A 12876-nucleotide genomic window follows, 5' to 3' on the forward strand; every position below is an offset into this window, starting at 1 on the left:
ATTTGACTGTATCCGGTTTTTATTTTATTATTTTACATTCATTGTCTACAAAGCGCTGCATGACGGGAATGCGTTTCCCAAACTTAGTTTCGTTATCGTCCAGCAGACATGTGTGTTCTACTTCTCTTGTTTCTGCTGAATATCTTTCCACAAGGTAAATAAATTTGTGTTTTACTACGTTCACGTTATGTTTAGACGCGTTATTCTACCAATGTATGACGGTAGCATCATAAAAGCTCTTAATATGGATCTGCGTGTTTGACTCGAGCGGTTGGTTTCCGGTATTAAAGTTGCCCCAGGCTTCATCTTTGATATTCTTAAAACCACGTCACAGTAAATGTAGATATAAAAATGTAAACCTACACGGAACTCTGCATGAATATAAGTTGTTTTCTCTGGGAGGTTTTAAGTTCTGCAACCGGAAAAATAATAGAATTACAAGGAACAAGGATTTTTACGTTACGAACGTGACACTGAATGTAATTTTACATTTCAAACTGTGTTTTATTATACAAGGTCGCCTATGAGATTGGAATTATTATAATTATTAACAAGTATTACAATTTAAATCTAATAATAATTGTTTATTCCAACTTAATGGACGTCAGAGTATTTAGCCTCAGCACTCATATGATCCATATCATCCACCTGCACACTGAGTTAATACAAGTATAAGTAAAGATTGTGTAGAATCACTTAAAGTTGAAGAAAGTATGAGGTTACATCACATTACGATCATTTAGCAGACGCTTTCATCCAAAGCTACTTACATTACATTACCAACGATTTCACAGAGGGGGGAGCAGTTGGGGGTTCAGTCCTTGCCTCAGGGGCACCTCGGCAGAGACTTGAACCAGCGACCCGCCGGTTCCCAAGCAGAAGCCCTACCCACTGAGCTACTGCCTGGTTCTGAGCTCATGTAGGAGTGTTCTAACAGTAAATGTCTCTGTCATGCAGGTGTCAGAGGGAGGATAGAGACCCAGCAGACCGTGATGGCAGAGTAAGGACACCAGGCTCAGATCTCCTGTGAGTTGCTGGAGACCAGAGATGTACTTCAGGTCACCTGGCAGAAGGTCAGAGGTCAGGGGACGGTCAATCTGGCCACTTATAGTAAATTCTTCGGGACCAAGGTCAATGCTGGATTTGAAGGCAAAGTGGAGGTGAAGCCTGGATTGCAGAGCTCCTCCTTGGTGGTGAGGAACCTGACGGAGCAGGACGAGGGCTGCTATCTCTGCTTGTTCAACACCCACCCAGACGGAGCCATCACTGGCAAATCCTGCCTCAAACTCTACGGTAACTACTTCTCTGTATCCCCATCAGAGCTGGTTTGTTCAGGTGAAGGTGTGGTCAGATGTTCTTGTATCTGAGTATCTGTCCTTGTTTCTCCTGCAGAGCTGCATGAACCCAGACTGGACCTCAGAGACTCAAACCGCACCGTGTCCTGCTCAGTCACAGGCAGACCTGCTGTCACAGTGTCTCTGAACGTCTCAGGATGTGACCTCTCTTCACCTCACACCAGTACCAGCGTCAGAGCGACCAGAGATGTTCTTCAGGTCACATGGCAGAAGGTCAGAGGTCAGGGGGAGGTCAATCTGGCTGCTTAAAGTAAATTCTTTCGGAACCAAGGTCAATGCTGGCTTTGAAGGCAAAGTGGAGGTGAAGCCCGGATTGCAGAGCTCCTCCTCGGTGGTGAGGAACCTGACTGAGCAGGATGAGGGCTGCTATCTCTGCTTGTTCAACATTCACCCCTATGGTAACTACCGTTTCTTATCCTTCACAGGGGAGCTGGAGTCTAGATGTTGAAGACCTGACCTTCAGCGAGCACACAAGCACACATTTTTCCTCCAAGTCTCAACATCTCAAAGGGCTTTACAGACTCATAACATCAGGGAGATCCCCGACCTGCCCAAAGCTCTCTAAGAAGACAAGGAAAGACTCCAGAGAAAACCTTAATGTGTCAGGGAAAAAGGTAGAAACCTCGGGAGACAATTCCAAGAGAGATTTCCTCACCAGGAACGGCTGAGTGTGCAAGAGGAACTTCCAATGGGATTATACAGAGGTACAAACAAGGCAATACACATATACAGTCACATTTTGCCCTCTGTCCTCCTAGAGGCTCCGAGTAGGAGGAGGTTTTGGGTGCGTTTGGGCTTTTCTACAGGAAGTCACCCTATGGTACCAGAGCTGCTGTAATTGTGCCTCAGCTTCCAGAACAGAAGCAGAGGAAGATGTGTCCACATTCCTGAAAACACAAAATGTACCTGAAAGCATCAGCAAACATAAAGAGGAAGAGGTAAATGTAGTGACCAAACCCAACCTGCAGTCTTCCTCTGCCGCTCCTGCAGGACCTCAAGCTTCTGACTCGTGTTCTCCTGTCGCTGATATCCGTGTTGCCAGGGTAACAAGGTTTTTTCCACAAGATGCTCCAAAAACAATCAAAACTAAAATAAAAGGTCTCCACTTAAAGTCCTATCAGCTTTTATAACTCCCTTAAACTAAATAGTAACGTATGAATCTACAGATAAAGATACTTACACAGAGGAACGGTCACAACACTGAACCTGAACCAGAACCTTTACTTACAGTCACACAGAACTCCTCCTACAGCAGGACAGCTAATGGAGCACAGATCAACAGTGATACGGTTGATTACTTTATATTAACATTCTAAAATGACACATTCATGTTCAACAACGCAAGATTAAACTGTTTTAATCCAACATGATGCTAATAAAGCAAAATATAAACATAAACTTTGTACTCATGGCTCTAACATCAATAAAAGTTCATTCATTCATTCATAACCTGCATTGTTGTTGTTTGTTGTGGCCATTAGTTTCCTGTTCGTGATTCATCTAAAGGTGAAGTAAACTCTCCTATGCTGCACATGGATCTTCTGTCTTTGCTTCATCTGGGTGTTGAGGTTTCATCAAGTTTCCTTCTCTACAGTTTAACCCTCACATGAATACTAAATATAGCAAACATGACATGAAAACCATCGCTAGGACATCAATGACTCTCTCTTTGTGTCTCTCTTTCCGTCTCTGTCTCCATCTATCTGTCTGTCTCTCTGTGTCTGTGTCTGTCTCCCCCCCCCCTCGTTCGGAGAAGATAAAAGAGGAACGCATCAACGTCCTGATGAAGCAAATTCTTCTCGGTCTCAGTTTTTGTACACTTGTCCCCTTTTGACTTCCACAGTTTCCTACTGATGTTCTTTCTTCTTGCTTTGCACTTTATCCGCTTTGTGTTGACAGCCGAGATCTCGATCATCGTAAACTCTCTTCTCGACTGTCCAGACTGTCTGCCTGCCTGCCAGACTGCCTGTCTGTCTGCCTGTCTGTCTGCCTGCCTGCCTGCCTGTCTGTCTGTCTCGTTATGCTCGGTGGGTGAGAGAGGTTAGAAATGATTAATTTTTGCTTGTAATCTGTACACGGATTGGATGAGAAGGTCCTCCTGAACGACGTCACGCTGAGCGTTGGGGATTTGAATTCAAATTTAGTAGCGTTACCGCCAGCAGTCATGTGTGTTCTTCTTCTCTTGTTCCTGCTGGATATCTCTCCTCAAGGTAAATATATTTGTCTTTCACTACGTTCCTGTTAGGTTCATGTTAGAGGCATTATTCTACCAATGAATGACAGCAGTATCATAAAGGCTCTGTCCCGATATCAGTGAGCTGCTTCATCATGCTGTCTCCTCAGGCAGCTTAGTGGGACATGATCATCCTACATAACTACAGATGTGTCAAAACTAAATCACAGCTTTTAAGACAGAGTTTATATTTATACTTTTATGTATGTAGCCTTCCAGCGGTTGGACGTTTCCGGTATTAAAGTTGCTCCAGGCTTCATCTTTGATATTCTTAAGACCACGTTCCATTAAATGTGGATATGAAAATGTAAACCTACACGGAACTCTGCATGAATAAAAGCTGTTTTCTCTGGGAGGATTCTGGGAAGTTCTGCAGCCGGAAGAAAAATAGAATTACAAGCAATTTACAAGCAAAGTGCACAGAATGCAATTTTACTGTTTATACATCATTTCGAACAGTATTTTATTATATTTAGCATCAGCAATCATCTGACCCATATCATCCACCTGCACACTGAGTAAAAGTAGTAGTAGAAGTGAAGATTGTGAAGAAGAAAGTGACCTAACAGATGAGAAGATGAGTTATGATTAATAATTCATTATATCTGAGGTTCTGAGCTCATGTAGGAGTTCAATACCAGTAAATCTCTCTGTCATGCAGGTGTCAGAGGGAGGATAGAGACCCAGCAGACCGTGATGGCAGAGTTAGGACAGCAGGCTCAGATCCCCTGTGAGCTGCTGGAGACCAGAGATGTTCTTCAGGTCACATGGCAGAAGGTCAGAGGTCAGGGGGAGGTCAATCTGGCTGCTTACAGTGAATTCTTCGGGACCAAGGTCAATGCAGGCTTTGAAGGCAAAGTGGAGGTGAAGCCTGGATTGCAGAGCTCCTCCTTGGTGGTGAGGAACCTGACGGAGCAGGACGAGGGCTGCTATCTCTGCTTGTTCAACACCCACCCAGACGGAGCCATCACTGGCAAATCCTGCCTCAAACTCTACGGTAACTACTTCTCTGTACCCCCATCAGAGCTGGTTTGTTCAGGTGAAGGTGTGGTCAGATGTTCTTGTATCTGAGTATCTGTCCTTGTTTCTCCTACAGAGCTGCAAGAACCCAGACTGGACCTCAGAGACTCAAACCGCACCGTGTCCTGCTCAGTCACAGGCAGACCTGCTGTCACAGTGTCTCTGAACGTCTCAGGATGTGACCTCTCTTCACTTCACACCAGTACCAGCGTCATCAACGCCAACGGCACGGTGTCCGTCACTGCCACAGCTGGACTGTCAGCGGTCTGCAGCAGCAGCACAGCACAGGTCAGGTGTGCAGGGCGAGTGTTCTCTGGTCCTGAGAGAGAGACCATCACAACCCTACATGTAGACAACGAGCCCTCCACCCCTGGTGAGAAACACTTCCTATGCTGCAGGAACTGGATTAATGATTGATCAAGTATTTCATCATGCTCATCAGTTTGATTGGTTTGATCCTTTAGCTTCATCTAGCAGCCATGTGGAGAAGGACTCTGGGGTTGATAACAGTGGTTACAGTAAGTTGATACATGTGATCTGACTTCATTATTACAAAGCATGCTGGGTAAATTGATGCTTAATCTCCCTCTTTTCTCTCTCATAGTTGCTGTTATATCCTTTCTTGGGTCTTTTGTTTTTGTTCTTGGATCTCTTGTTGCCTGTCTCACCTTCTTTGTGTGGAAAGCTCAGAAATTCAGGTAATAAGATCAACCAGCTTCAAACTGTTAGTCTGTGAGCGTCACACAAACAGAGGATGAAGCAGGCGAGCAAATCTACCACACATCTGTCAAAGGTGAAGTGAAGCTTGTCTCATGTTGCCCCTCTCTTTTGTTCAGGGACCCTGAGCAGAACAAGAAGCCTCAAACATCAGACCACACTGATGAGTAAGAGAACTGAACATCCTTTCACTGCTTCTTCATATATTTGATCATGTTTTCACTCTTTAATGTTGGATGTTGTTGCTTAAATTACTTCCACCTTTCCTACAAATCTGTACAATAACACCGTATACAAACCACACAGTCTCGAGTTTAAACTTTTAACCATACTTGCATTATTGTAAATATATGAAATTATTTATAAAAAGCAGAAATGTCTCAACTTTGTGTTTCGTCCTCCAGGCCTCACACACCTTTGATCGAGCAGGAGAACGAGACCAGGAAGCGGTCTCCAAAGAAGCCATCGCCACATGTAGTTAAATGTTTGTTTTGATTCAGTGATGTTCTGTTTATCTCCTCAGTCATGAAGCATGTTGGTGTTGATGCTCTGTGATCTGTGTGGATCATTGTTCAGTTGTATCATATTGATCATGTTGTACAGTTTGCACCTTATCAATGTTTGGTTTTGTTGAGATAAATGTATATAGTCAATAAAAGTATATGTATAAATACAGTAATAGACAGCTAATGACACTGTAGAAGAGTTAGAGATGATATTATGTACAGGGGAGTTGAAGCTACTTCTGTTCTCTTGTTTCTGCTGAATATCTTTCCTCAAGGTAAATATATTTGTGTTTTACTACGTTCACGTTATGTTTAGACGCGTTATTCTACCAATGTATGACGGTAGCATCATAAAAGCTCTTAATATGGATCTGCGTGTTTGACTCGAGCGGTTGGAAGTAAATGTGGATATAAAAATGTAAACCTACAGGGAACTCTGCATGAATAAAAGCTGTTTTCTCTAGTGATGTGTCCTTTTGTGTCGAGGCTTCGTAGTGTGTGTCGAGTCATCCAGCAAGATTTTTTGCGAAGCGTGTATTGAGGCGTGTGTTGGTGATGTATGCAGTGACGTTCGAAGCCTCGGGAACCGGCCGTACAATGTGAGAGATTCAGCCAATATAATCACTGCCTGTTTTACATTTATTGTCCACTTGATGGCACAGTAGAGCAAATGAAGCACCATAGAGCTTCGGCCCATGTGTCCAGCAATTGGCAATTGCTGGACACATGGGCCAATTGGATGGAAAGCTTAAACGCTTCATGAAGCTTCAATCTCGCCATCACTAGTTTTCTCTGGGAGGATTTCCATTTTACTGACTCAAGCGGTTGGAAGTTTCCGGTCTCCAGCTCTGTACTTTCCAGTAAATCAGGGGTGGGGAACCTCCCGCCTGCGAGCCGATCCGGCCTGCAAGACAGGCCGGCAGATCACAGAGCAAATTTTGAAACTGTAAACTGTCTGCTCTCTGTGTGACCACAGAATGGCAGCAGCTGCTCTGATCAATCAAATGATCGCTGCCCATCTTGACGGTCCGTGTCGGCCAGCGTCACACGGTTACCAAACCGCCCCATCTGGAGGTGGAGAGCCACGCCCCTGCCTCTCTATTGGCTGAGGACTTTTGACAGTGTCGTCACACAGAAAACCGAAGAGCAGACCACATCTGGTTAGAGCTCAAAAGCACAAATCCAAGTGCACAGAGACATTTAGAGGGCGAGGAGCTGAGTTTAGGTGCAGAGATCATTGAACTGATCATTGAACCTCAAAAGGTGTCGCACTTCCTATCCTGAACTCATCACGTGGTCTCCCTGACAGCAGTCTGAGGGTTAGTTAGCAGAAGAAGCTCTAAGACTGCAGACCGCAACGCCGCCTCTGTTAAGACCCACTGACCAAAATGGGGCCCTGGAAACTCTGTGCTGCTCTGCTGCCTGTGCTGCTGCTCCTGTGTGCTGGGGCTCATGAAGGTAGAGTACAGGAACAACTGTCTTCTTTGTATAATTGTGTTATTTTTGTGTCTTTAGCACATCAGGGACAAACTCACAGACATGCTTTTGCTCTGTGGTTACAGTGAGCCATGTGAAGACTACAGGGAGAGGACCAGATGTCACTCTGATATGTCCCAATACTACAGATAACGTGATCATACAGACCGTATGTAAGATCCAAACACAGAGGAGCAGAGGAGCAGAGTGTCGTCTGACGTATCAACATGAAGGGAACTTTGAGCATGGATGTGACTCCAGATTTACACTTCAAACAGACAGTGAGGGTGTGGTTCTCAACCTGAGGAACCTATCACAGGAGGACAGTGGGAACATCTCCTGTGAGTGTGTGCATCAAGGGGGAACAGATACAGTGCGACTCAGTGTGACTGTGGAAGGTAAATCATTCTTTACTTTTCTGTGTAACATTGTGTTACGTGACGTCATACTTGTGCTCATTCGGCCAAAACTGAGGATGAATCACTGATATAGAATGACATCATACTGGCAGTAATGTTAAGTGTTGAGTGCTGCTGTCCGATGCAGATGTGAACTGTGGTGCTGCAGATGTTTTCAGGTGTCAACAGGAGCCGTTTGCTCTGATATCTCTCTTCTGTGTTCATCTGAATCAGAGGAGCAGAAGAACATCAGTCTCACTGCCACACCTGAACCTGGGAGCCAAGCCGCTGTAGGCCTCATGGTGACTGCAGCTGTCCTTGCATTCGTCATGGTAACCGCAGCTGTCCTTGCATTGATGTACAGGAAAATGTTTCATCGGTGAGAGAATCTCTACATTGTCTTATCTTTAAGAGTTTTAGCTTTACTCATTTTAGTGAGAAGCAACAAACCTGACCTTATGACCTCATGTCCCTCTGCATGGATCATCATAAATGTGTAACATATCAGTTTCAAAGTCTTATCTTATCTCTAGATGACATTACAGTACTCTGTGTCATTGTGAAGGCGCCGCCTGAAACCGGCCTCGCTCATTTCCTGTGGTATCTGTGAAGAAAGAGATGAGGCAGTAAAACCCCCTTAGAGACGGATCTTTGATGTGTGTGTTTGTTCTTCTACCCCACAGAAGACAGACGGAGGCAGCCTGCACCCCTGCAGACACGGTACTGTGCAGGGAAACCTTATAAGTGTTCAACATAAAGTAACGGTTGTGACAACATGTCTGCCTCCTCTTGCAGGAGGACGTGGAGCCTTACAGCACCTTCACACAGAGTGAAAACGTCCTTTACTCAACACTCCAGCTCAGCTCTCACACCTGACTCATGTCTGATGGAAGAAAAAGGACATGTTGTCCACTAGGTGGCACTGTTTCCCATTGTAGATAACAACTTTTGCTATCAGTTTGTATTTGTACTAAGGACCTGTGTTAGAATGATACAAATGAATCTTTGTTTACAGATGTTTGAGTAAAGAAGCTGAGGATGAGTGAACATCAGCTGTCGTCTCACAATGATTTACTTTGATCAAACTCTACTTTGACTCGTATGGACTCCACTGGACCCTGGCAGCTTTGGGGTCACAGCTGTAGCCCAAACCTTAACAACCACATAACCAACTGATACTGAGTCCTGATTGAAGCTACAGTGTTTGTGTCTTACAGCTTCCTTTGGGGCTCTTTCTAGGTCACTGTGCTGTGATTATGTATCGAGGTAGAAGGAGGTCTTGAACGCCTCTTGGTAGGATCTTTCAGTGTGAGACTTATTGATCAACCCGTGCTGTTGCCCTCTGGTCCTTTCACACGAATATGTTCATTTGTCACCGCCCTGTCACAGGAGGTTTCATGATGACAGCACCCTTCCCTCATGCGTGTAATGGGTCAGGCTTTATCCGGTCTTTACCACAGATCAAATATCAACAGGAAGAAGGCAATCAGAGAGCACATACCCCAGCCAAGGCTGAGCATTCCTCCAATTATGACGTTCTCCACCACCAACATCACCAGCAGCAGCAGCACTCTCTCGGGCGTCAGTGGCTCAGTCCATAGGGGATTCAGCTTGGGAACCGGAGGGTCGCCGGTTTGAGTCCCGTATGGACCAAGAAAGTGGACTGACAGCTGGAGAGTTGCCAGTTTGCCTCCAGGGCACTGCCAAGGTGCCCTTGAGCAAGGCACCGAACCCCTAACACTGCTCCACGGGCGCCGTATAATGGCTGCCCTGCACCCCCTCTCTGATGCATGTGTTTGTGTGTGTGTGATATGAGGGGGTGCAAGATAAATTTCGATTGCATGCGATTTGCTGTGAATTGCATGCAAAATGACGATTAATAAAGTATCTTAAATCTTAAATTTATTTAAAGGTCTTAAAGGACTCAAAGTGAAAGCATCTTCTCTGTCTCAGCTGCAGAATGCTCCCAGCTTCTCTGCTTTGGCTTTGGCCCTTTAAAGGTGAGTGACAGCTGCCTGCCTCAGGTTTATCTCCTTTCTTGTGTTACAGAATAGTGTCGACTCTTTATCTACGCTGATATCATGATGTCACTCTGAGCTTAGCACTTTATTTGTCCTCATTTTTATTTAGGAGCCTAAACCACTGCCTTTTCTTTGATGTATATTTGTATTGAAGCAAGCATTTGACCTGACAGAGTTCACACAGTGAGGGAGATCGTTTTCATACAGAAAGAGGGGGAAAGGAGAGAGAGACAGGGAAAAGGAAAGAAGGTTGTAAATGTATTATTATTGTTGTTGTTTGACTTTTTTCGAAGAGAGGCACAGAGCCAGAGGGAGAGAGAGGAAGGAGAACTCAGACCCTGAGGCTAAAAAGGCAATATGAGGTACAGGTAAATTGCAACAGAAACAGCAAGAAGCAGTGAGAACATGACACAGCAGTGCAGGATGACATCGGTGGTGTTGATGATCACTGGCTAATGTTACTATGCCATGTGCTGTGTGTGTGTGTGTGTGTGTGTGTGTGTGTGTGTGTGTGTGTGTGTGTCAGCTGGAGCCTCCTCACAGGTGACTGGACGCGGAGATGCGTCAGCTGAGTTTGGTGGTGACGCACAGTACCAATGCGCACTGGCGGACTCTACTGGTGAGCATGCGCAGTTTCAGGCTTAAATCCTTGTTTTATTCTTTCTATTGTATTGGTGTAATAAGAAGAAGAAAAAGAATAATTGAGTAAAAATGTTAATGATACAACAGAACTCTCATGGTCTTGATTGTAATTAATAATAATTGAACTTCTTATTAAACATTGAACTTGGTGAAAGCTGAGGTTGTGTGATATGGAGTGATTGTGTAACGTTGTAACGTGTCTCTCCATCAGGCGTGCTGCAGGTGACGTGGCAAAGGCTCCAAAGAGGCGCCTCCATCCAGAACTTAGCCACTTACAGCAGGCGCTTTGGAGAGCAGGTCAACCAGCCTCAGCAGGGAAAGATCGTCTTCACCGAGGCCTTACTCAACTCCACCTCCATCACCGTGAAGAACCTGCAGTGGCCGGATGAAGCCTGTTATATTTGCTCGTTCAACGTGTATCCTGATGGCTCCACCAGAAAGCAGATGTGCCTCAGTGTGCACGGTAAAGCTCAGCAGGTTGCACTCCACGCTGTGGCGTTGACCTTCTGAAGATAACAGCTGTTTTCATCTCTTCATCTCAGGCATATCCAGCGTGGAAACAAACGTGTCACAGGTCCACAGCAGGGGGCCTGAGGGTGGGGGGGACATGGAGGTGCTGCTCAGCTGCTCCGCCACAGGAAAACCAGAGCCGACCATAGAGTGGCAAAGCTGGAGGGGCGTCTCTTCAGACCCACGGAGCAGCGTGGTGTCCAATAGAGACGGCACCTTCACCAGCAGCAGCCAGGTGACTCTGAGACCGTCTCCAGAGTGGGACGGCTCTCTGGACTGCCTGGTGAACGCTGGGAGGAGAGGAGAGCGGCGGGAGCATCTCAGGCTTCCTTCAGTGAATGGACACCAGGAGAAGGATGGTGAACAGAAGGGTGAGTACGCTGTTTGCTTGTCCAGCTAAAGACTTTACTCACTGACCTCCGCCTGGCTCCTTATGACAGTGACTCAGCATTCAGGAAGGATGACAGGTGTGTCAGTGAGCACATTAGTATGGAGGACTAAAAGTGCCAAAATTAAATAAATAAATACGCCATTAAATAATTAATTAAAAGTGTCATTAATTAATTAAATGTGTCATTAAATTTGAAATGAATCAATCCATTATCTGGAATCGAGTTGCCTTGACTTGATGTGCAGGGGAACCAATCAGGTGTAAGAACCCGCCCTCTAACTTTGACGGGTAAATTTGACAGATAAAATGAATTCATGGTTCGCTGTAACACCGAACTATGAAATAATTAAATGTGCACTGAAATAATTAAATGTTTTTTTTTAATTGTATGACTTGTTTTATTTAGTCAATTATTTCACATTTAATGACACATTTAATTAATTCTTGACACATTTAATTAATTAATTACAATTTTAATTAATTATTTAATGGCGTATTTATTTATTTAATTTTGGCACTTTTAGTCCTCCATAGAAGAAGAGTTAGGGTCAATAATTCATTATAGCTGAGGTTCTGAGCTCATGTAGGAGTTCAATAACAGTAAATCTCTCTGTCATGCAGGTGTCAGAGGGAGGATAGAGACCCAGCTCATCCACACCCACCCCTATGGTCTCTACGTCTCCTTATCCTTCACAGAGGAGCTGGAGTCTAGATGATGAAGACCTGACCTTCAGCAAGCACACATTTGTCCTCCAAGTCAATGTTATGTGTATAGTCCAATTTCACGTACAGAACTCAAAGGGCTTTACAGATCCACAACATCAGGGAGATCCCCGCCCCGCCCAAAGCTCTCAAGGAAGACCAGGAAAAACTTCAGAGAAAACCTTAATGTGTCAGGGAAAAAGGTAGAAACGTCAGGAGAGACAATTCCAAGAGAGATTCCCTCTCCAGGAACGGCTGAGTGTGCAAGAGGAACTTCCAATGGGATTATATAGAGGTACAAACAAGGCATGCAAGGCAATACACATAAACAGTCACACATTTTGCCCGCTGTCCTCCTAGAGGCTCCGAGTAGGAGGAGGTTTTGGGTGCGTTTGTGCTTTTCTACAGGAAGTCACCCTATGGTACGAGAGCTGCTGTAATTGTGCCTCAGCTTCCAGAACAGAAGCAGAGGAAGATGTGTCCACATGCCTGAAAACACAAAATGTACCTGAAAGCATCAGCAGACATAAAGAGGAAGAGGTAAATGTAGTGACCAAACCCAACCTGCAGTCTTCCTCTGCCGCTCCTGCAGGACCTCAAGCTTCTGACTCGTGTTCTCCTGTCGCTGATATCTGTGTTGCCAGGGTAACAAGGTTTATTCCACAAGATGCTACAAAAACAATCAAAACAAAAATAAAACGTTTTCACATTAAGTCCTATCAGCTTTTATAACTCCCTTAAACTAAATAGTAACGTATGAATCTACAGATAAAGATACTTACACAGAGGAACGGTCACAACACTGAACCTGAACCAGAACCTTTACTTACAGTCACACAGAACTCCTCCTACAGCAGGACAGCTAATGGAGCACAGATCAACAAACATTAGAGATACTGTCAATT

General features: G+C 44.8%; 3 protein-coding genes across 7 annotated transcripts; all 3 read left to right on the forward strand.

Annotated features, from left to right (window-relative positions):
- Positions 1–53: 53 nt before the first annotated feature.
- Positions 54–6279, forward strand: LOC142989158 (nectin-2-like). 2 transcript variants are annotated; one of them, XM_076138576.1, is made up of 7 exons: positions 54–154; positions 4250–4585; positions 4685–4981; positions 5073–5126; positions 5213–5306; positions 5445–5492; positions 5730–6279. In XM_076138576.1, the coding sequence occupies exons 1-7, from the start codon at positions 109–111 to the stop codon at positions 5818–5820; spliced, it is 966 nt and encodes a 321-aa protein (XP_075994691.1). In that variant the 5' UTR covers positions 54–108; the 3' UTR covers positions 5821–6279. The 2 variants fall into 2 exon arrangements, with proteins under 2 accessions (XP_075994691.1, XP_075994690.1); XM_076138575.1 differs by lacking the exon at positions 54–154 and adding an exon at positions 3463–3565.
- On the forward strand, positions 212–2419 carry LOC142989166 (OX-2 membrane glycoprotein-like). The gene is given in 4 exon segments (XM_076138587.1): positions 212–221; positions 958–1293; positions 1393–1568; positions 1781–2419. Coding segments are annotated over 4 exon segments (765 nt in total). The 3' UTR covers positions 2024–2419.
- A 690-nt stretch (positions 6280–6969) lies between the features above and the next one.
- Positions 6970–12870, forward strand: LOC142989162 (nectin-1-like). Of its 4 annotated transcripts, XM_076138584.1 has the most exons (10): positions 6998–7289; positions 7394–7705; positions 7940–8084; positions 8389–8425; positions 8501–8666; positions 8721–9705; positions 10253–10345; positions 10580–10831; positions 10911–11249; positions 11891–12870. In XM_076138584.1, exons 6-10 carry the CDS (start codon positions 9666–9668, stop codon positions 11983–11985), a joined length of 819 nt encoding a protein of 272 aa, XP_075994699.1. In that variant the 5' UTR covers positions 6998–7289; positions 7394–7705; positions 7940–8084; positions 8389–8425; positions 8501–8666; positions 8721–9665; the 3' UTR covers positions 11986–12870. The 4 variants fall into 4 exon arrangements, 3 of the variants coding, with proteins under 3 accessions (XP_075994700.1, XP_075994699.1, XP_075994698.1); XR_012960661.1 differs by lacking the exons at positions 10580–10831; positions 10911–11249 and adding an exon at positions 10024–10088 and having other exon boundaries at positions 6970–7289; positions 7394–7480; positions 7586–7705; positions 8501–9705; positions 11891–11918; XM_076138585.1 differs by lacking the exon at positions 8721–9705 and having other exon boundaries at positions 6997–7289; positions 8501–8621.
- The last annotated feature ends 6 nt before the right edge of the window (positions 12871–12876 follow it).

The sequence above is a fragment of the Genypterus blacodes genome, unplaced genomic scaffold (genome assembly GCF_046128005.1).
Source record: "Genypterus blacodes isolate CSIRO-AG114 ecotype Tasmania unplaced genomic scaffold, CSIRO-AGI_Gbla_v1 ptg000384l_1, whole genome shotgun sequence".
Classification (NCBI taxonomy): domain Eukaryota; kingdom Metazoa; phylum Chordata; class Actinopteri; order Ophidiiformes; family Ophidiidae; genus Genypterus; species Genypterus blacodes.

What these genes read in the sequence shown, in the direction of transcription:
- LOC142989162 (XM_076138583.1), top strand. Translation starts at nt 9,666, where the DNA reads ATGCTCCCAGCTTCTCTGCTTTGGCTTTGGCCCTTTAAAG. An exon ending in TTGGCTTTGGCCCTTTAAAG is followed by an intron (nt 9,706 to 10,252) that starts GTGAGTGACAGC and finishes TGTGTGTGTCAG; the next exon opens with CTGGAGCCTCCTCACAGGTG. An exon ending in CGCACTGGCGGACTCTACTG is followed by an intron (nt 10,346 to 10,579) that starts GTGAGCATGCGC and finishes TCTCTCCATCAG; the next exon opens with GCGTGCTGCAGGTGACGTGG.
- LOC142989158 (XM_076138576.1), top strand. Translation starts at nt 109, where the DNA reads ATGTGTGTTCTACTTCTCTTGTTTCTGCTGAATATCTTTCCACAAG. An exon ending in ATCCTGCCTCAAACTCTACG is followed by an intron (nt 4,586 to 4,684) that starts GTAACTACTTCT and finishes TTTCTCCTACAG; the next exon opens with AGCTGCAAGAACCCAGACTG. An exon ending in TGGAAAGCTCAGAAATTCAG is followed by an intron (nt 5,307 to 5,444) that starts GTAATAAGATCA and finishes TCTTTTGTTCAG; the next exon opens with GGACCCTGAGCAGAACAAGA.